The 19857-nt window shown below is 48.2% G+C and overlaps 3 protein-coding genes across 8 annotated transcripts; all 3 read left to right on the top strand.

Annotated features, from left to right (window-relative positions):
- Window positions 1-3513: 3513 nt before the first annotated feature.
- On the top strand, window positions 3514-9979 carry LOC120954957 (eukaryotic translation initiation factor 5). Of its 2 annotated transcripts, XM_040375334.2 has the most exons (7): window positions 3514-3678; window positions 4544-4846; window positions 5059-5155; window positions 5306-5658; window positions 6227-7061; window positions 8131-8436; window positions 8504-9979. In XM_040375334.2, the coding sequence occupies exons 6-7, from the start codon at window positions 8224-8226 to the stop codon at window positions 9671-9673; spliced, it is 1383 nt and encodes a 460-aa protein (XP_040231268.1). In that variant the 5' UTR covers window positions 3514-3678; window positions 4544-4846; window positions 5059-5155; window positions 5306-5658; window positions 6227-7061; window positions 8131-8223; the 3' UTR covers window positions 9674-9979. The 2 variants fall into 2 exon arrangements, with proteins under 2 accessions (XP_040231268.1, XP_040231269.1); XM_040375335.2 differs by lacking the exon at window positions 5306-5658.
- Window positions 9980-10411: 432 nt separating this feature from the next.
- LOC120954958 (membrane-bound alkaline phosphatase-like) lies at window positions 10412-12394 on the top strand. The gene is made up of 3 exons (XM_040375336.2): window positions 10412-11017; window positions 11099-11969; window positions 12037-12394. Exons 1-3 carry the CDS (start codon window positions 10729-10731, stop codon window positions 12248-12250), a joined length of 1374 nt encoding a protein of 457 aa, XP_040231270.2. The 5' UTR covers window positions 10412-10728; the 3' UTR covers window positions 12251-12394.
- Window positions 12395-13752: 1358 nt separating this feature from the next.
- LOC120956028 (ceramide synthase) lies at window positions 13753-19040 on the top strand. 5 transcript variants are annotated; one of them, XM_040377388.2, is made up of 6 exons: window positions 13753-13922; window positions 14577-15082; window positions 15181-15658; window positions 15752-15982; window positions 16061-16159; window positions 16984-19040. In XM_040377388.2, exons 2-6 carry the CDS (start codon window positions 14811-14813, stop codon window positions 17119-17121), a joined length of 1218 nt encoding a protein of 405 aa, XP_040233322.2. In that variant the 5' UTR covers window positions 13753-13922; window positions 14577-14810; the 3' UTR covers window positions 17122-19040. The 5 variants fall into 5 exon arrangements, with proteins under 5 accessions (XP_040233322.2, XP_040233319.2, XP_040233318.2 ...); XM_040377385.2 differs by lacking the exon at window positions 13753-13922 and adding an exon at window positions 13960-14272; XM_040377384.2 differs by lacking the exon at window positions 13753-13922 and adding an exon at window positions 13960-14282.
- Window positions 19041-19857: the final 817 nt, after the last annotated feature.

The raw sequence follows: 19857 nt of genomic DNA, 5'->3' as shown, positions 1-19857 counted from the left end.
AACACCTTTTGCAATGTGTCCCATATTTGCTTGCTGGTTTTGCACTCTTGTACATACTCCAAATGTGTGTCGTTAATACGCGAAATCAACAACGACTTACATTGTTTGTCCTTTTTGGATTTTTCTGTAGAACTTTCACTTGTTGATGGCTCAGAAGAAATACATTCCATCAAATCGTATTCTTCAAGTACAGATAACATTCTGAACTTCCAGGAAGAATAATTCGTCCCATCGAACAATGGAAGCAAAAACAATTTGGAATAATCCATTTTTTCTGAATAATTTGTGTACACCACACGATCACTTTTCGCAACACTTTTTGTTTCCTGGCCTGTTTCGCCTTTCTGTTCCATCACACTCCTTTGTCACAACGTCACTCCTTTTTGTGGGGATCGTGCTCACAGCACACCACCACTAGTCTTTTCAAATCGTTATTCCCCGCCTCTTTTGAGAACAATAACACATCAGCATTTGCTGCCGACACCGCTCACACCAGACTTTTCTGTTGTCTTCGCTCGTTCTTTGAATTAGAGCCACAACAATAAAATATCGTGAACGTATTGTCCTACACAGCACCAAGCGAGCCTGGGCCCATAACCTATTGAATTAAAGGAGAGACACGTCTGTTCCGTTTGGAGCTCAGATCAAGACTGACTTAATTATATTTGAGTTCTATTTATATATATACACAGGAAATTGATAATTCCAACATAAACGACTCAAGCACTCTACCTAAACGGAATATAGAAAGACTTCGTTTAGCAGACGGCAAACGACTCATGCATTCTAAAAATAGCGAAAAAGCTGGTGGCGCTCTCTGTTGGTGGGATACCCCAACCAGTTGAGCTTCATCGCTTGGAGGAGAGCTTTCTCATTTTCTCTGTACTGTTGTATGGTTTCGTATTGAAGTTATGCATCGCTAGAACTAGAACGGCGATACGATTGTTTAAATACTAAACTCCAATGGAAACCACCAGCACTGAAGCAAGTGAGATTTGAGTAATGGTCGTTGATGTTGATACCCACGTATCTGACCACACGACCATTCATATAGATTTTTGCTCGGAAAGTTAGAAGGCTATATAGCTCATGATAAGATGAAACTTGTCGAAACACATTGCAAGAAAAGGATAGCAATATAATAATCAGTTTTTATACGCCATCTATTGATCAAACCAATGAAGCTGTGGAGCTTTCATTTTTTTCTATGGATATTCAATTTTCCAGTCGTTTAAGCTTAATCTGTGGCGCTTGGGTATCGTTCCTGCGGGCGCGTGGGTGCCCGTTTGAATTGTTTGATTCTGGCGCATTTGTTTTCAAACCTACGTTTAGCAGACGGTGAACGACTCATGCATTCTAAAAATAGCAACAAAAAATGGTGGCGCCATCTGTTGGTGAGATATTCAATTCAATCAGTGGAGCGCTTTCCTTGCTTTGAGAGTCTTTTCCTTCCTTCAGTACTGCTGTAAGATTTCGCATTGAAGTTATGCATCGCTAGAACTAGAACGGCGACACGATTGTTTAAATACTAAACTCCAATGTGAACCACCAGCATTGAAGCAAGTGATATTTGAGTAATAGTCGTTGGTGTCGATACCCACGTATCTGACCACACGACCATTAATATAGATTTTTGTTCGGAAAGTTAGAAGGCTACATCCCAAGCGCCACAGATTAAGCTTAAACGACTGGAAAATTGAATATCCATAGAAAAAAATGAGCTTCATTGGTTTGATCAATAGATGGCGTATTAAAACTGATTATTATAATGCTATCCTTTTCTTGCAATGTTTCGACAAGTTTCATCTTATCATGACCTATATAGCCATCTAACTTTCCGAGCAAAAATCTATATGAATGGTCGTGTGGTCAGATACGTAGATATCAACACCAACGACCATTACTCAAATCTCACTTACTTCAGTGCTGGTGGTTTCCGTTGGAGTTTAGTATTTAAACAATCGTATCGCCGTTCTAGTTCTAACGATGCATAACTTCAATGCGAAACCATACAACAGTACAGAGGAAATGAGAAAGCTCTCCTCCAAGCGAGGAAGCTCAACTGGTTGGGTATCCCAAAAACAGATGGCGCCACCAGCTTTTTTTTGCTATTTTTAGAATGCATGAGTCGTTTGCCGTCTGCTAAACGAAGTCTTTCTATATTCCGTTTAGGTAGAGTGCTTGAATCGTTTAGAAGCCGTTTAGTGGTCGTTTAGTGGATTTGTGGCACTTGGGATAGGTCATGATTAGATGAAACTTGTCAAAACACATTGCAAGAAAAAGACAGCAAAATATAATGATTGAGTTGTAATACGCCATCTATTGAGCAAGCTAATGAAGTTATGGAGCTTCTATTTATTTTCTTCTATGGATATTTGATTTCCCAGTCGTTTAAGCTTAATTTGTGGCGCATGGGCAATGCAAAATCATACAACAGTGCAAAGGGAAGAAGAAAGCTCCCAAAGTGAAGCTCTGTTGTATGGCTATCCCACCAACAGATGCCACCAACAGCTTTTTTTTGGCTGTTTTTAGAATACATAAGTCGTTTGCCGTCTGCTAAACGAGGTCTTTTTATAATTCGTTTAGATTGATAGCTCGAGCCGTTTAGAACCCGTTTAGTGGTAGTTTAAGGCCGGGCTACATTGATCGTACTCCGTAGTGTAATTTTTGTTAAAGCGTACGCCATCTTTCGGTGACGGGTGGAAGCTTAATGCTGGTGTAATTTATCTGTAAAAAAAACGTTTTGGGTCGAGGAGGCTATAATTTTACCCAATGACGGATAGATATTGGAAGATGTGGAGAAATGTTGCCCAGCGCTTTGTATGAATGACGATTTGTCCAACAACAACAATTAACGGCCTACTTTGTTGCATTTTATGGCCGTTTATCAACATTTCCAACGGCATACAAATAGGCTGGTCGAAACTAGATGAGCGAGGTCGACCACGTGTGAATAATTTAGACACAAATTTTTTTAGCGAAATCTAGCTTGCACTGGTCGTCGCCAGATGCGCTAGTGAAAATAGCGGACAAGTGAGTACGGACAACGTCCCCCGGCCTTTAGTGTAGTTGTGGCACTTGGCAGAGCATAAAAAAAATCTAGCGCCATCTGTTGCTGGTTAGCCAGTTAGTGGTACTTTCCTCGCTTTGATACCTTTGTCATTCTCTCCATACCTGAGCAGGTTGATTGTTAATGTAATTTTAATTTTCGAAACATTTTTACAAAGTTTTTTTTTTATTTAAAATCCACCGAAAAGGCAATAAGACGTTACCCACAATGGACGACACCGTGAGCCAACCGTTTCGAAGCGAAGTTTCCGTTGCTATCCCGGCTGCGTAGCTGTACCCCATACAGTGGCATTGTGGCGAACTCAACTCGTGACATTTGCTTGCATATTCTTCCTCGCTAGAGTGAGCAAGCTAACTATACTACTGACGTCACGCTCTATGCAGGAGGAACACAACACCACCACGGGGTGCGACTGCGGAACATGCGTTTTATCACGTTCTAGCGAACTTTTTCCTCACTTCTCTAGCAATCCGTGACTGTGTAAGTTGTGCGTAGAGCAATACTGTGGCAAAACCCCTCCACTGCAAGTGTGAAAATCTTTTCAATCACTCCCAAGAAAAATCGTATTCGTGCGCTTCAAATCTTCATCCATCTTTCGGATTCACCGAGTAAGTAGGGCGTTGCGTGGTTTTTGGGTGCGAATTTTCTTTGCGAGCGGGCCAAAATCCGTCCATTTTCGTCACAATTCCTTTCCGTTGAGATTAGCAGCACCCTGCCAGATGGTGGTGGTAGTGGTGAATGGCAGACGTGGTAGGTCTCACGTCCTACTCTTGCCAACGAATCACCCCTACGCTGGCTCCTGCTCTTGCTCTTGCTCTGCCGTACGAGCAGACTGAAAATTTTGCATTGTGGCCGATCATCATCCATCCATTACCCCGCCCCCTGGCTGGTTAGCTGCCTTGTTGCTACTGCCACTGTGCAGCCTGGTGGTGGTGATGGTCCTCGCTGCGCCTACTTGCGTAATGAAAAAATACGGCCCCGATTTCGGAAACCCGTTCCAAGGGACACGGAATTGGGTATTGAAACGAAGTCGAACCCTTCGCCTGTAGCGAATCGTTCCCATGCGAACCTTTTCCGTTCACCCCGCGATGGTGATAAGGGAGGCTATTTTTTTTTGTTCGAACTCCAATCGCCATATTTTTACAGTCCCCTCCCCCTACCCCCTCCCGCCTCATCGGTCTGTGGATACCAATACATCGACAGATTTTGCACCGTGGCGAACTTGTTCTGCTGCAGGTCGTGTTTTTTTTCTCTTCGGCGAGATCCAGACCAATAATCCTTTCGCTGATTAAGGGGCTAAAAATTAGTTCGTTACAATGGAATGGGCAGAAAATGAGTACGTGACACTTTACATAATGTTGAAAAAAAAAATGGGGGAGAAACGCGTCCAAATTATCTTGTAATTTAATTTTGGTTCCCCTTTTTTACCTTCTCGCTCTCTCTCTCTCTTTTCTGTTCTTTTTTTTTCTACAGACATATTACGTTTTCATAATACCGTGTGTGCTTGTCGGGGACACACAACCACTTTCCGGACGCACGTAGTTGTGAAAAATTCTTAGCCAAAACTGCTCCAGTTGGCAGGTTTGTTCAACACACATCCTTCACCCCCCGTGTCTCGTGGAAGTGTGACGAAGCTGCTGAAGTTTCGGTCCCCCCAACTGTACCCCCGTACCCTCACACACCGTCGGCAGCACATTTTGTGTCCACTGATTAACACGAGCAAGGATCGCCTGGAGCGGCGCCTATCGTTTTATATGACTTTAGAAAGCGTACAAGGTAAGTGCAATTTGGCAATATTTTTTTAGTTCTTTTTCATGCTAAAAATGTGTGCCACGACGGTAACGAATGTTGTGGGAACTTGTTTGAAATGAAATTTTGAATTTTTATTTTCAATAAAACGTTTTAACCATTTTAGTCCCTAAATGTCTCTGTTAGTATATATTATTAATGATTTATTTTTATTTTTAAAATTTGTTGCCTTTCTACAGAAACACCAGCACTCAAAGAGGCACCGCTTTCTCCCATATTAAGGAGTTCCAGTGGTACGACGTGCATGATTTCTCATAGAAGCAGTAAAAGTCATAGGTACGTGCCATTTTTGTGTTGCTATACAAACCACACACACACACACACACCACGGAAGGAAGAAAGAGAAAGGGCACGCGTTCTCATTCCAAACACATTCTCTCTTTCTCTTCCCTTTTTTCGCCTTCCCTCCGCGCTCTGCCCCGGCAGGACTTCAAAATATTCTAGCAATAGACACCGGAAATTACAACCGTTCAGAGAAACGTGAAAACACTCTGCGCGACATCCTCTAGGCATCTGTAAAAAATTAATTTAAAAATTGTGTTATTAAGAACCATCTACTTGTACTACTGCTACTACTAAAATTTTTGCGCCAAAAAAAAAAACAAAAAATTAAAAAAAAAGAGGACAACCAGCACACACACCGTGTCTCGCTCGTGCACCGCTGAGATCAATCGCGTATGCTAAAAGCAGCGGTTTTTGGCGGTCCCGGTGGCACCACAGACTGTGTTAGGAACGGTGTGAATGACAGACGGTGAGAGAGACAGAGTGGCAGGCAAAAGGTGATTATTGAGGTCGCATTTATATAAATCTAACACACCAAACCTAAACACCACTGTCCCTGTCGTGCACTAAAGACGTGAAGACCGGCAGCGAAATCTGCGGTGACAGAAATAACGACAGAAATTAAAAATTTTGAGAAGATAACGGAGTGTACCGCATTTCTGGCTAATTTAAAACGCCCTGCTACCAGTACTACGCATTGTCAGTAGAAGTCATTTGTGAAGTGGAACCAAAAAAGCTGATTCAATTCCCTTCAAAAAGAACGCGTCACGTGGTCGAGGGCAATAATTCCCCGAATCAATCTTTCCTTAAGCTTCAACTTTTTAGTTTTTGAGTTTGAGTTAGAATTTTCTTTGTTGTTTTGAGCATTTTCTTTCTTGCCTTCCCGAACGAATCCCCCCACTACTAACGTTTATGTTGTTTGGGCGAGTAGCTAGCGCTAATTAATTATTATTGTTTTGTTATTTCATTTTATTTTTTGTTTCCTTTCGTATGGCATTATAATACCCGTGTGCCCATCATGGCGATTGCGTGTTGACGAATGATCACGCCCCTACTCCCCTGCAGCGTGTTTAGAATCAAAGCCCCACCTGGAAAGTAGCAAAAAGCTCCCGAGAGTACAGTTTTTGGAAGTCTGTAGCCGTGCGTTTGAAAAAGGACTGTGACTGATCTTTGAACAAAATAGTCTCAATCAAGAACGAACCCCCGCCCCGGCGTGAGTTCGAGAGTGTTGCCAAAATCCCCTTTAAACCGGTGCGAATCCCGAAGCCGCTAATTTTCAAACATCCGACCACCCCGGCCACCACCAAACAACAAAAAATTCTACAAATGCTTTTGCTAGCAACCACCGCCAGCATTCGATTGGAACGTGAAAACGCCGCCATTGACGCCAATACCGACGTGTTGCTGGTGCAGCAGTGCCGACGCACCACCACCACCACGACGACCGTCATCCGTCCGATCAGCAACGATCGTCGCAAAGAAGCACAGATGAATTTGGCCAGCCAGGAGCAACAGTGGTTTCGCTAAGGTGTGTGTGAGCGTGTAAGCCCTCCCCGAACATCGTAGAACCATTCTCGCCAAGACGACGACGACGACGACGACGACGATTCGCGATCCAACGCCACACCGCATGTTGTCACGTGTTTGCCTTTTGCGCGCGTTCCCGAGGAAGAAGCTTCTTTGCCTATGAAGTAGGAAAGAGAGGGGGGTTGATGAACCACTGCTGCGAAGCTGTGTGAGCACACCCGGAAGTGCTGCTGGTCCATGTGCTTGAAGCAACATTCACTTGTTGTGCCAAGGAAAACACGCATATCCAACACGAGGATATCCGCCGCTGTCGCTAAGTGTGAGGAAATCATCGCTCCTTTGTCGTGCTCGCGTCCAAAACTGAGTGGCTAAGGTAAGCGATTTTTTGTTGTTGGTAGCAGTGCTGTAAAATGTCATGAGAATCACGTGATAATCACACCCGAAAACATTGAACATATTCGAGGTAGTTTTATGTTCATTGCTGGTACTCAATGAAAGTGAGTCATGGCATGCCGAACGCGAAGTGCGAGTGCTAGCGTCAAACCCTATACTCTGACCGACAAGCTGAGCTTAATGCCGTTGCAAGCATAATCATGACTATTTCTGGCTGGAAAAGTGCTGCCAAATGCCACTGTTTTAATCACCGGCACTCAAGACTGAAACGAAGTTCAAGTCAGGTAACGTACACTACTGTGATGATCAGAGGTGAGACTCAAACAGCTGGTGCGACCATCACATACTTAGTGAAATTTTCGTTTAGCACCTGTTGGTCACTCACTCGATCATGACATTTTCTGTCGGTGATTATCACGACATTCTTGGAATATACTTGGCGTAGGGTCCCAACAAAATGAGCATGATGTCTCGCTCTATCTGGTTTGATGGTCTGTTGGGTCGAACAGAGCGAGAAAACATGGTCATTTTGTTGCTTGGGACCACACACACGCACCACCTATCTTCCATGACTATCGTGATGATCACCGACAAAAAATGTCGCGTCCAAGTGACTGACCAAGAGTTGGTTGCACAAAATGTCACCAAGCATAAGATGGTCGCAACAACTGTTTGAGTCTCACCTCTGATCATCACAATAGAGCTAGTGACACTGACATGATTTTGTTTCAGTCAGAATTTGTCATGACTATGTTAGTTACATTTTGCAGAAGTAATCACAGTAAAAAAAGTCATGACAAAGTGATTGATCAAGCAAGGTCGCAAAAATGTCACGAAGCATGTAATGGTCACACCAATCGTTTTGAGTATCGCCTCTGCTCATCACAATTGAGTACGTAACGCGCTGGCATAGATTTTGTTTCAGTCAGATTTTTTTTATGATTGACTTATTATGATTATCATTGACAGCGACATTTTCCAGCACTGCTTGGTTTTGGTGCATGTTAATAATTTAAATTTAATTCTTTATTTTGTTTGCCTTTCTGCAGCTGTCTAGCGTTCCGTGAAGAACTGCGAGTCAAAAAAGGGTTTTCGTTGACTTCATCTCTATCTTGCCTGTTTGGTCGATACAAGAAGCAAAAATGGCTACCGTGAACGTGAATCGCAATGTGACCGACATCTTCTACCGGTACAAGATGCCCCGCATCAACGCGAAGGTAGAGGGTAAGGGAAACGGCATCAAGACGGTGATCGTGAACATGGCCGATGTGGCGCGCGCGATCGGCCGCCCGGCAACCTACCCGACGAAGTACTTTGGCTGCGAGCTGGGAGCTCAAACGCAATTTGACCATAAGGTAAGCGGCATTGTGTGTCTTGTTGCATGATTGTCACAGTAATTAACGCAATTCGTATGATTGGCAGAACGAACGCTTCATTGTGAACGGTTCGCACGATGCGGCCAAGCTGCAGGACCTGCTCGACGGGTTCATCCGCAAGTTTGTGCTGTGCCCGGAGTGCGACAACCCGGAGACGGACCTGATCGTCTCGTCCAAGAAGGGTACGATCTCGCAGGGCTGCAAGGCGTGCGGCTTCCACGGGCCGCTCGAGGTGAACCACAAGGTGAACACGTTCATCATCAAGAACCCGCCGAACGTGAACCCGGCCAGCCAGGGCGCGTCCCTGACCGAGGGCAAGCGCAGCAAGCGCACCAAGAAGGGCGAGAACGGCGACGACTCGACGGCCGGGCTGAACACCACGGCGAACGGTGGCGGTGAGAACGGCACCAACGGCGAGCAGAACGGCGACGCCGACTCGCCGAACGGGTCGATTGCGGGCGGCGACGTGGACGACGTGAGCTGGACGGTCGACACGTCCGAGGAGGCGGTGCGGGCCCGCATGCAGGATCTGACCGACGGCGCGAAGAACATGACCGTGTCGGACGACTTCGACAAGACGGAGAAGGAGCGGATGGACATCTTCTACGAGCTGGTGAAGCGCAAGCGGGACGCGAACGAGCTGGACAACGTGCAGGTGCACAAGGAGCTGGTGACCGAGGCGAGCCGGCTCGACATCCAGTCGAAGGCGACGCTCGTGCTGGTGGAGCTGCTGTTCACCGCCAACATCACGCAGGAGGCGCGCAAGTACCGCAACCTGCTGCTGCGCTTCACGCACGAGGACAAGAAGGCGCAGAAGTACTTCATCGGCGGGCTGGAGCAGACGATCTCGCTGCACGCGGACAAGCTGATGGACAAGGTGCCCGGGCTGCTGAAGCTGTTCTACGACAGCGACGTGCTGGACGAGAAGGTCATCCTCGACTGGTCGCAGAAGGTGAGCAAGAAGTACGTCTCGAAGGAGATCGCGGCCCAGATCCACGAGCGCGCCAAACCCTTCGTCCAGTGGCTGCAGGAGGCGGAGGAGGAGGAATCGTCCGAGGAGGACGACGATTCCGAGGTCGAGATCGAGTACGACGACCGGGCGAAGGTGGACTCGCTGCGCAAGGAGCCGGCCAAACCGGACCCGAAGAAGCTGGCCCGCGCCTCGCTCGAGGAGGATGACGAGGATGGCGATGATCTGAACATTGATGATATCTAAGGGACAGACTAGCGCGATTTCCTCCCCACTCTTCGGTCGGATGCACATCTCTCTTTCTCTCTCTTTGCGCCTGCTTCTTTGCTTTACCGGTGCGTGCGTGTGTGTGTTGATAGGCCGGAAGGTGTTTAAATCCTTATGCTTGCATAACGTTTTCTCGCCTCTCCTTCCTCACACACATCACCGTCGCCGTATGCATTGTTTGCTTGAATCACGCGTTTATCAAAGAATTTTAAGATAAGTTTTTCACCCTTTCTTTGGGTCTCGTTCGTGGTTGGTATGGAAATATCTAAACGACGGTTTGAAATACTTTTTCGCTTTTTCATGATTTTAGAATCATCGCTAGAGGGGCATGATGTTTTGTTTTATTCCCTACTCCCATGCAGTGTTTGTTTTTTTTTCTTTCTTTCTTTTGGTTTTAATCGCTTTATCCATCCATTTATCCCGCCAGCCCGCGGTTTAGTTTGTGGAGGTGTGGAGTGCGTGTGTTGGCGCAATGCTGGCGTTTATCGATGAAAAGGAAACAACGCATGTAACACATGTCGATTCAAAAAAAGCAAAAGCAAGCGCACGTTACACGTTACGACTTCATGCAACACGTTTTTTCTCCTGTGTGTGTATGTCTCATCATCTTTCCTACGTTTAGAGCGCAATAAAAGCAAATGAAAAAAAAATCCCATTCTGTTCTCTGTAATGAATCTGAGCGAGAAGTGAGAAATGAGCTGTTTGAGCAATTATTCATTACACCCCCTCCGAACGCGCGCTAAAGGTGCACCTGGGGTAAGGCTAACTTTATTCTATCGCAAACATAGTATTCACCACCTCCCCACCCAGTCCAGCCTGTGTATATGATTAGCATCTCCCAACACCCGTATCATACCTGCTCGATGGAGAGGGCAGCCAGTATCTTATCGCGTACACAGCCGCACGATCACTTGTCCGATCACTTGTTTGTTCGCTTGAGTGGCTGACTGACTGACTGGCTGGGCGAGCTTTTCTTGGGGTGGAAAGAGTGTGCGTGTGTGTGTGTGTTTGCACCCGGATTCCAGGAGAAGAAGATGACACGGGAAGAGTTCAACTTTGCGACGAGTGACACTGCAGCTGGCTCGTCGTACAGTGGCCCCGAATGGCGACGCCAGCTCGATGGCGAACGGGAAACGGTGAACAATAGTCGCCGCCCTCCCAGCCAAAAGCCGCCGGGGGTGGGCTGCAGTGCGCTGTGCGTGGGAGTATTGGTCGCGGTGGTGGTGATCATCGTGCTGCTGTGCATCAGCCTGATCGTGGTGTACGAGAACGAAGGTCAAGTGGTCGCGAAAGTCGACCTGTACGATGTCGAGCTGCCGGCAGGTGAATGACACGATGATGTAATTTATTACACCGCATTTTTCTTTAAATTATTTAATTTTTGCTTCTGCTTTTCCACCACAGAGCAAACCGTTTGGTTCGAGGCGAATCTGGCCGAACTGCGCAATGCCTTCCGCGTGGTGGACGAGAACAAGAAGCGTGCCAAAAACGTCGTCCTGTTCATCGCGCTGGACAGTGCGGCCGCTTCCCCGGGCGATCCGCGACCCGTCTGGGAATCGTTTCCCCATCTGGCCTTGCTGCGCCCCACGACCTCGGACGGTGCCGGCGCCTCCGTCTCATTCAATCCGACCGCCATGTTTTGTGGCATTGAGCCACGTCACCGGCACACGGTTGGGTTTGATTCGGCCGTTTCACCTTCGGACGATTGCAACGAGCCGCCGAACAGCACGCACCGCGCGGCCTCGATCTTGCAGTGGGCCCAAGCCGTCGGCCGTCTGACCGGGGTGGTAACGAACGGGGAGCTTGTGCAACCCACGCCCGCGGCCCTGTACGCGCATACACCCAACTCGAGCTGGCTGTACGCGGGCCCGGATGGGCAGCAGTGCCCCGACGTACGCACGCAGCTACTGTACGGCGAGACGGGTCGCGCGTTGAACGTGATTGCCGGCACGCTGCCCTGTCCGGAAGAGTTTTGCCGCGAAGCGTTCGAGTCGGCGTGGGAAGGGGAGCGGCTAGATGCGGACACGAGCTACAAGCTGGCCACCGAGCTGAAGGAGCTGCTTGATCCGGCCTTGGACGAGCGCGAGTATGCGCTGGGGCTGTTCGAACGGCAAACGCTGGCCCAACCGAACGCTTTCCACGATCTGACCGTCGGTGCGCTGCACGTGCTGGACCGGCCGGAAGGCTTCGTGCTGGTGGCGATTGCCGATCCGAGCGTGCCCATCGGGGCGGCCGAAGTGGATGCTGCTGTGAAGGCGACCTTACGGAAGCTTAGGTGAGTGGGTTTTCCCTTCTGTTCGAGCTCGAACTGCTTCAAATGGGGTTTCTCTTTTCCATTCCAGCACCGTGCTCGATGATAGTTTGATCGTCGTGGTACGCTCCGATGCACGGGAGGGCGATGCGGCGTTCGCAACCGTGCATGCCACCGGCCCAATGTCGCACCTGTTGCATCGCGTGCACGATCAGACGTTTCTGGCGCACTTTATCTCGTACGCGGCACGCATCGGCCGGTTCCGGGATGCGGATTTGACGAACTTTATCCTCCAAATGGTATAAAATGGGGTTGGGAAGTGAATACTAGCAAGGGAATTACCGTCTTTTCAAACGAAAATGCAAACAAGTTGCATGGGCTATCGTTAAAAGATCAACGGTAGTGTACGAAACGTAAGAAATAATTAATAAACGTCATTTTCTGTATCATTTTGTCGGATATTGATGAAAGTGGTTATCAGTTTAAGGTCCCATACGTGGGTTGATGTCATGTTTTTATAAATTGCGTACATTTCAATCCTGAAACTAGTCCTGAAGCTATTTCAGCCATAGAAATGGTCTTCAAATCATCCTTTAAATTGGATCCTGCCTCAGTCTAACCCCGGCGAAGGAACCGGATCAGGATCATATCAATAACCAGGAGCTGGAGGGGATTTTTTTTTGGTTCTAAATATTGTCATGTGTCTTTCCTGGTCGTGGAGCTGCTTTTGAACCTGTTCCGGTCCAGGAACTGCCAGGAATCTTGACCCGGTTCAGGAATCTATTCTTGAATTGCAATAGGCGAATTGTGATAGACAAAATGGCAAAGGTAGAAAAGAAGCCAAAAACGTTAGTTTAATGTTTAGAAGGTGAAAAAAACACAAATTATTTTAATAAAGTTAATTTTTTTCTTCACAAACGCCGTATGCACTAGTGATGTGCTCTCTGGAGCGCACCCACGACTTTGATCCGACTCCGACTAGTGTTGGTCCGATTCCGACTCCGTCAAAATCCGAACCACTATTTTCCGCACGGAGTCGGAGTCGTTTGGAGTCGTCTGGAGTCGTCTGGAGTCGTCCGAAGTTACCCAGAGTCGGTAGGAGTCGGGCGGAGTCATTCGGAGTTCATTGCTTCGACCAACTGTCTAACACACAGATGCTAGAATAAAAATGTCGACGAAACCTTCATCGACTCGAATGGCGAAAACGATATCAATTTTTCTCCCGCTCGATTTGACTGCTTCCGGTGGAATCGAATGTCATTCGTGTAAATAATAGGCCTGTTAGAGTCGTCCAGAATCGATCGGAGCCGATCGGAATCGGCCAAAGTCAACAGGAATCGCCTAATGTGGTAATCGCCTAATGTACTTCTGATCAGGCATTTCATTTCGTTGTGTTTTTCTCTTCCATTTTGCGCGTGCACTTCGTATACAGACCTTTGTTTTGAAGGCCGACTCCGGCCAGACGACACCGGAGGACTCTGACTCCGACTGAGAATGACTTCAGGTGACTCGGAACGACTCTGGACGACTCCGGACGATTCCGGACAATCCCGAACGACTCCGGATAATGCAGGGCGGACCTGCCATCCGTAGTTGATTCCGAAATTATCGGAATCGGAATGGAGCAAACAACGGATTTGTACCAACTTTACCCATCACTAGCATGCACAGCAAAAAGCTTAGCAAAGACACACGTTCCCATTCAATCGTTCAACCCCCTTGCAGAAGCAAAAGCACCAACAACAACAACACATTGCTGGAGAGCTTTTTGACGTTTTGCCAAGTTATGAAATAGTGACAGCGCGTCCCTTTTCGGGTGCGAGGGAGAGAGAAGGCAGGGCAGGACAGGGCGACGGTTTACGACACACCTGTGGACGGGTAAGAAAGGCAGCGAGCAGTGGCGGCCACGGAGTGGAACAACGCACGGTCAGACAACACATACGCCTCAAATTTCGCGTCGTCATTTCTGTCCGGCAGGTAGGTGGAGCGCTCGTTCGCTGGTTTGTTTGGTTCCGGAGGGGACAGAGTCTTTTTTTCCGGGCGAGTGTGACCCGCCCGCGGGAGTGGGGCCAACTCACAACGGTTGGCCACAGGGGGGAGCGATGTCTCCGCCATGGAAAACGGCGCACGTGCACGCGTGCAACCTTCACAGATCGGGTTGTTTTTCCTTCAGTTTCACACGATCCCAGGCGCTAAGTGGACGGACTGTTATCAGGCGGGGACAGTCTCCGGCATAATACCAGTCGGCGAAGCGATAACACTGCTCACGGATGTGCTATTATCGCAAAACAACAAAACAATCACATATTCCTTCGGCCTTTGACGGGGTGAGATTATGTAAGCGCAAAGGCGACCCGATCCGAACCGCAAATTCCGTGTGTGTGGAGCTGGCAGCGGGACCGTCGCGGCACGGCACAGAGCGGAATCTGGGGCAACGGTAGAGGGGGAGGGGCTACATTTAATCGAAAGTCGTCGGGCTATTGATTCATTCACACGCTCGTCACACAGTCACAACACAAACGTCTGGGCTGGCTGGCGGAGGCCGCGCACAGATCGCGTGCGTGATTTATTTACCATTTTAATTGACTCCTGTTGACCTTTTTTCTCCGTTTTCGCTTTCTCGCGTTCTAGGCAAGTGTGTGTACGCGTTTGGTGTTCCTCCAGCAGTGTGAAAATGAACCAGCAGTAGCGCCCCAGGTGTGAAAACAACAGCGGTACAGCGGGTTGAAGCTTCCAACAAAACGTGTGTCTGAGTGTTTGTGCGCTACCCTTGCGGGGAAAGAACTTTGCCCCCCCCCTCCCCTTCCCGGTCAAAGGATTCCGGTACAAGAAGCAAACGGAAAACGACCGAACGCCGCCAGGAGGATGGTGGAAGAAAAGCTAAACACGCGCGGCTGCGTCTTCTCGCTGCTCTACTCGGTCGGCTCGTTCGCGCTGGCTTGCGCAAGCCTGTCCACGCTCGACCCGAGTGATAGCATTACGGTCCAGAAAGGTGCGCTGCTTATCAGCTTAGGGTTCGTGTACTTTGTCGCCCTTACCGAGTTTCTTAACCAGCTGCTGCTGCGGACGACCATCGGGCACAGCTTCGTCAAGCGGTACCGGTTACGCGTATCGGACGTGCTGGACATCACGAACAAGTACGTAGGCGCGGTTGCTCAAAGCACAACACTCAACACTGTGTTTTTGTTGTTGTTATCTCTAATTCCTGTCCTAATCCTTTCGCTTTCCTCGGCAGGCTCGTGTCCGCCGTGCAGGCCGCCTTTTCCTGCATCGCCGGGCTGTTCGTGTGCCGCTGGTCGTGCCCGCGCAACTTTCTGCACGCTTCGCACTTCCTGTCCGAATCGTACGCCTGGTTTGCGGCCTCGTACTTCTTCTACGACCTATGGTCGATGTACAAAATCTATGCGGCCGAGGCGGCCCTCAAGCTAAAGGTTAAGCTGGGCCTGCAGTCGCCGGCCGCCGGGGAGAACAACAATCAGGGCGGGGGAAGAAATGGCACCGCCAAGGGGGACGATGCGGCCGGAAATGGAGGGATGGAGAAGGCGGCCACACTGCAGGCACTGGAGGACATTCCGAGCGTGGCGCAAGGGACGCTCTCGTTCGTGACGCCCTGCAAGCTGGGCATCCCGAGCTTTGCCAAGTACCTGGCGTCGCATCCGTTGATGGTGTTCCACCATCTGTTCATTGGCTCGTACGGACTGGTCGTTATATCGGTAAGGAAAGCGACGTCACACGTGTTTAAATATGCAAAAGGAGTGGATTTAATTCTAATCCGTTTCCTCTCGCTCTCTGTAATTGCTTTTCAGTATCTTCGAGGCGGGCTGGGAGATTGCGTGTTTAGCTTCATGTTCATGATGGAGCTGTCCACACCGTTCGTGTCATTCCGTAGCATTCTCAGCGTGATGGGATTGAAACAGTCGAAGCTGTACGTCATCAATGGGCTGGTGATGCTGGTCACGTTCTTCTGGTGCCGCGTCTTTCTAATGCCGTACGTGTGCTACTACTACAGTCAGGTAGTGAACAAACCATTCCTAGAGGTGAGTTTGATCGGAACATATTGAGGAATATTGATCTCGGGTCTTACTAATTTCTTTCTTTGTGCTCTCTTCCCCTAGGCTGTGTGGAACTTACCGTGGGGATGTAAGGTGAGCATTTTGGCACTGTTTTTGCCACAGCTCTACTGGTTCCGGTTAATGGTTCGAGGTGCAATGAAGGTATGTACCACCACGACGCTAGTGGGTGATGGGTAAAGTTGGTAAAAATCGGGAGTCGACTCGGATCCGACTCCGATAAATACGGAACCGACTCCGACTCCTAGGTCAGACCAGCATTATCCGAAGATGTCCGGACACGTCCGGAGTCATCCAGAGTCGGAGTCGCCCGGAGTCGTAGTCGTCCGGAGTCGTTCAGAGTCGGAGTCGTCCGGACTCCGAACGACTCCAAACGACTCCGAACGACACCAAACGACTCCGGACGACTCCAAACGACACCAGAAGATTCCGAATGACTTCGGACGACTTCGGACGATTCAGAAAGACTCCGGACGACTCAGGCTGACTCCGACTCCCAACGAATCCGGCTGACTCTGGACGAATCCCAACGACTCCGGACGGTTCCGAAAGACTCCGGAGGGCTCCAGACGACTCCAAACGACTCCGGACGACTTACGATGACTCCGACACCCAACGACTCCAGTCTGCTTCGGGCGACTCCGGATGACTCAGGACGACTCCGGACGACTTCGGACGGCTCTGGACGACTCAGGATGATTCCGACTCCCAATGACTCCGGCCGACTTCGGACGGCTCCGAAAGACTCCAGACGACTCCGAACAACTCCGGACAACTTCGGACGATTCTGAACGACTCTGGACGGCTCCGAACGACTCCGAACGACTCCGAACGACCCCGTGCGAGTCCGAACGAAACTAGTGGTTCGGATTTTGCCGTAGTCGGAATTGAACTAACAATAGCCGGCTAGCTACCTCCAAAATCAGTTCTACGAAACATTCCTGCACATTGTTTTGTCATCCTTTTAGGTTTTCTTCCCACCGAAAAACAAGCGCAACACAACGATCGCGGCAAACTCGTGCGCCAACGAAGAGGAGGCGTCCGCCAACGGTGGACCGATCAAAGCCTCACAATCCAAAGATAGCGAAATACGATCCTTAATGTAAACTGGAGCAGGGTTACACACCGAGGATAGGTGCAGGGTGTGTGTGTGGATACCGCAGACGACAGCTTAGGCACACGTGTGTTTGTGTGCTAGCGCTTGGTGTGCTTTTGTGGGGATAGACCGACCGACCGACCGACCAGGCGGATCAGGGCATATATTTTGGGACGGAGGGCATCGACATCTTTAGCAACGTGTTAATGGATAAGTGTTATTTTGTGTGTAATTGGAATATGCATCGGCCAGCCATCCAGATGTAAATTGGTTACAAACGTTTTGGAGGTTCGATTTCAGCGTGCAGCGAATGGAAGGGAGGAGCAAACCGCGTGGTGTAGGGAGAGCGTGCAAACAAGGGAGAATCAGGTGTTTTCCAAAGCCAGGGAGGGTAACTTACACCCACTTCCATCTTGATACAGGCTACAAACAAACAGGTAGAACCGTGTGCTGCTGCTTAGTTTACTAGTCATAGTAGTTGCGTTTTTTTTGGTTCGTTTTTTTACACCCAGCAAGCGAATCAAACTCCACTTCACCCAGTAAACAAATCAAGTGCAGGGATTGAGATGTATACCTTCCTTAGTTTCTTCCAAAAAAAAGGGTTTCTTGCCAGTCGATCCCAGCCCTGTACCTCCACAAAATGCGCGATTACCTTAAAGTAATGATAGTATGATAGTTTTTTTTGTTGTTGATGTGAAAGCCGCTAAGTTATAGTTACTACAGTTGAGCATGGAAACCAAAACCAAACGTAGGATTAGCCGAAAATCATACCCATCCCACTGACCCACACACACACAATCAGGAACATATTAAACCCTTGTTACCACCATCCCCAGTATCCGTTAGAGGGGCATTCCACGGAACGGAAGCACACTGCATTATTACTTATATATATATACAGCGAACAACGTCTCTTGAACGGCGCGCGCTAGATGATAGACTTTTTTGTGCATTTTTTTCTACAAAACAAACAAACAAACAAAAGCATAGCGACAAAACACCCACACAAACACATATTATAGCGCACAATGTTTTTGGTGCGAATAGTTTACAAACGCGGAAAAATAGGAAAAGCGTACGATATACACAGATTACATATTCTACTCCCGCCTCCTCCTCCTACTACCCCTCTCCCAATCCCTTCGTAAGGAGTGCGTAGTTTTATGTATGGTAGCAGATTTAGTGAGAAGAATGGCGCAAGAGGCGAACTGAGACGGTAGAAGGATTTAGTGAAGGTAGTGCAAAAGGGCATCGAGCAAAAGCTGAACGAGGATGAGTGAAACGATCAAACAGAAAACAGAAAACAGAAAATATTCATATAACTAATCAATGGAGCTTTCATATTAGTGTGATGTTTACCAATGTTATTTGTACACGGCGCGAAAAGAAGCGGTAGTAAGCGGCAAGGTAGCGGAATAAAGCAGCAGCAGAAAACACACACACATTACCATTGAAAGGACGACAGATAAAGTAAGGGGGAAATTTAATCAAAATTTAGCTAAATGATGCTAGGACACACACACAGACTGACCTGTGGGGTAGTTTTGGGACACACACAGACACACGCATTGGCTTACACAAGTTCGGACATCTTCACTCATAAACACATTGGCTGAGTAGGATTTAGCGGTAGCGTTTGAGCGTAGGGGGGTGTAGCCGGGAGCAGCATTTCGATTTCGAAAGGAACGCCGGCGGGGCGGCATTAGTGTTGGCGAACAAGGGGCCGCGCAAGGTGAGAGGATATGACTTTGAAACAATCGCGTGTTTTTGTAATGTTGCACTTTGTCGAAGCGAAACGGTTTTTGGCACACCTTTATTCCACACAGGAACGAGCGGCAAAGTGGCGAGAAGCGCGAGTCACGGACGGAAAGGACGGTGTTGGTGTGTTTGTGTATCGATTTACATAAAATAATATGATGTGTACTGGAATTGTGTAGCTCTTTTTTCTATTTGTGCAAGGGAATGTAGTAGTGAAGGGAGTTCGGAATTGGCCCTATCCGACTCCGATTCCGTTTTTGGAATCAGTTCTGGGTCCGATTCCGGAGATATTTGCGAAGTTGAATCTGGAGCCGATTCTGATTCTGGAGTTGACTCCGAATCAGAATCAGCTCCGGAATCAGAATCGACCAGAAACGGAATGCGCCAGAAACGGAATCAGAATGTCTCCAGAATTAGAATTAGCTCCGAAATGAGAATTAGATCTTGAATTGAAATAGGAAGTTTCAGAAGCGAAATCAGCCCGGGAATCTCCTTCAAAATGGATCGTTTACAAGTAAATTTGCATTCTTTGCGGCTATCAATACTTAGCATCATTGGACCCAAACGCCTATTGTAATGAAGATGCCGAAATCACCTCTGATTTCGAAGCCGATTCTGATTTCGGAGCCATTTTCAACTCCGGAGTCGATTCCGATTCCGGACCCGTTTCCGATTCCGGAACCGATTCCGATTTCGGAGCCGATTCCGGAGCCAATTCCTGAGTCGATTCCGGAAATTTATTCTGGAGCCGATACCGGAGAGCCGATTTCGGACCTACAACCCGAAATCGATTCCAGAAAACTTCGGAGCTGGCCGGAACCGATACCGACAAAAGCTTCATTCTTCCCATCCCTAGAATGTAGCTTCTCGGGTTTGCTATTTTTATTCCGAAACCTATTGTTGGGAAGAAATTTCGAATGAAAAAAGGCTCTTCTCTGCAAGAGTGGGAAATTTTCCTCAAATCATTAAAATTAGATTTTAGATTTCA

This window comes from Anopheles coluzzii, chromosome 3 (genome assembly GCF_943734685.1).
Source record: "Anopheles coluzzii chromosome 3, AcolN3, whole genome shotgun sequence".
Taxonomy (NCBI): Eukaryota; Metazoa; Arthropoda; class Insecta; order Diptera; family Culicidae; genus Anopheles; species Anopheles coluzzii.
This window is presented reverse-complemented; position numbering and strand designations above follow the sequence as displayed.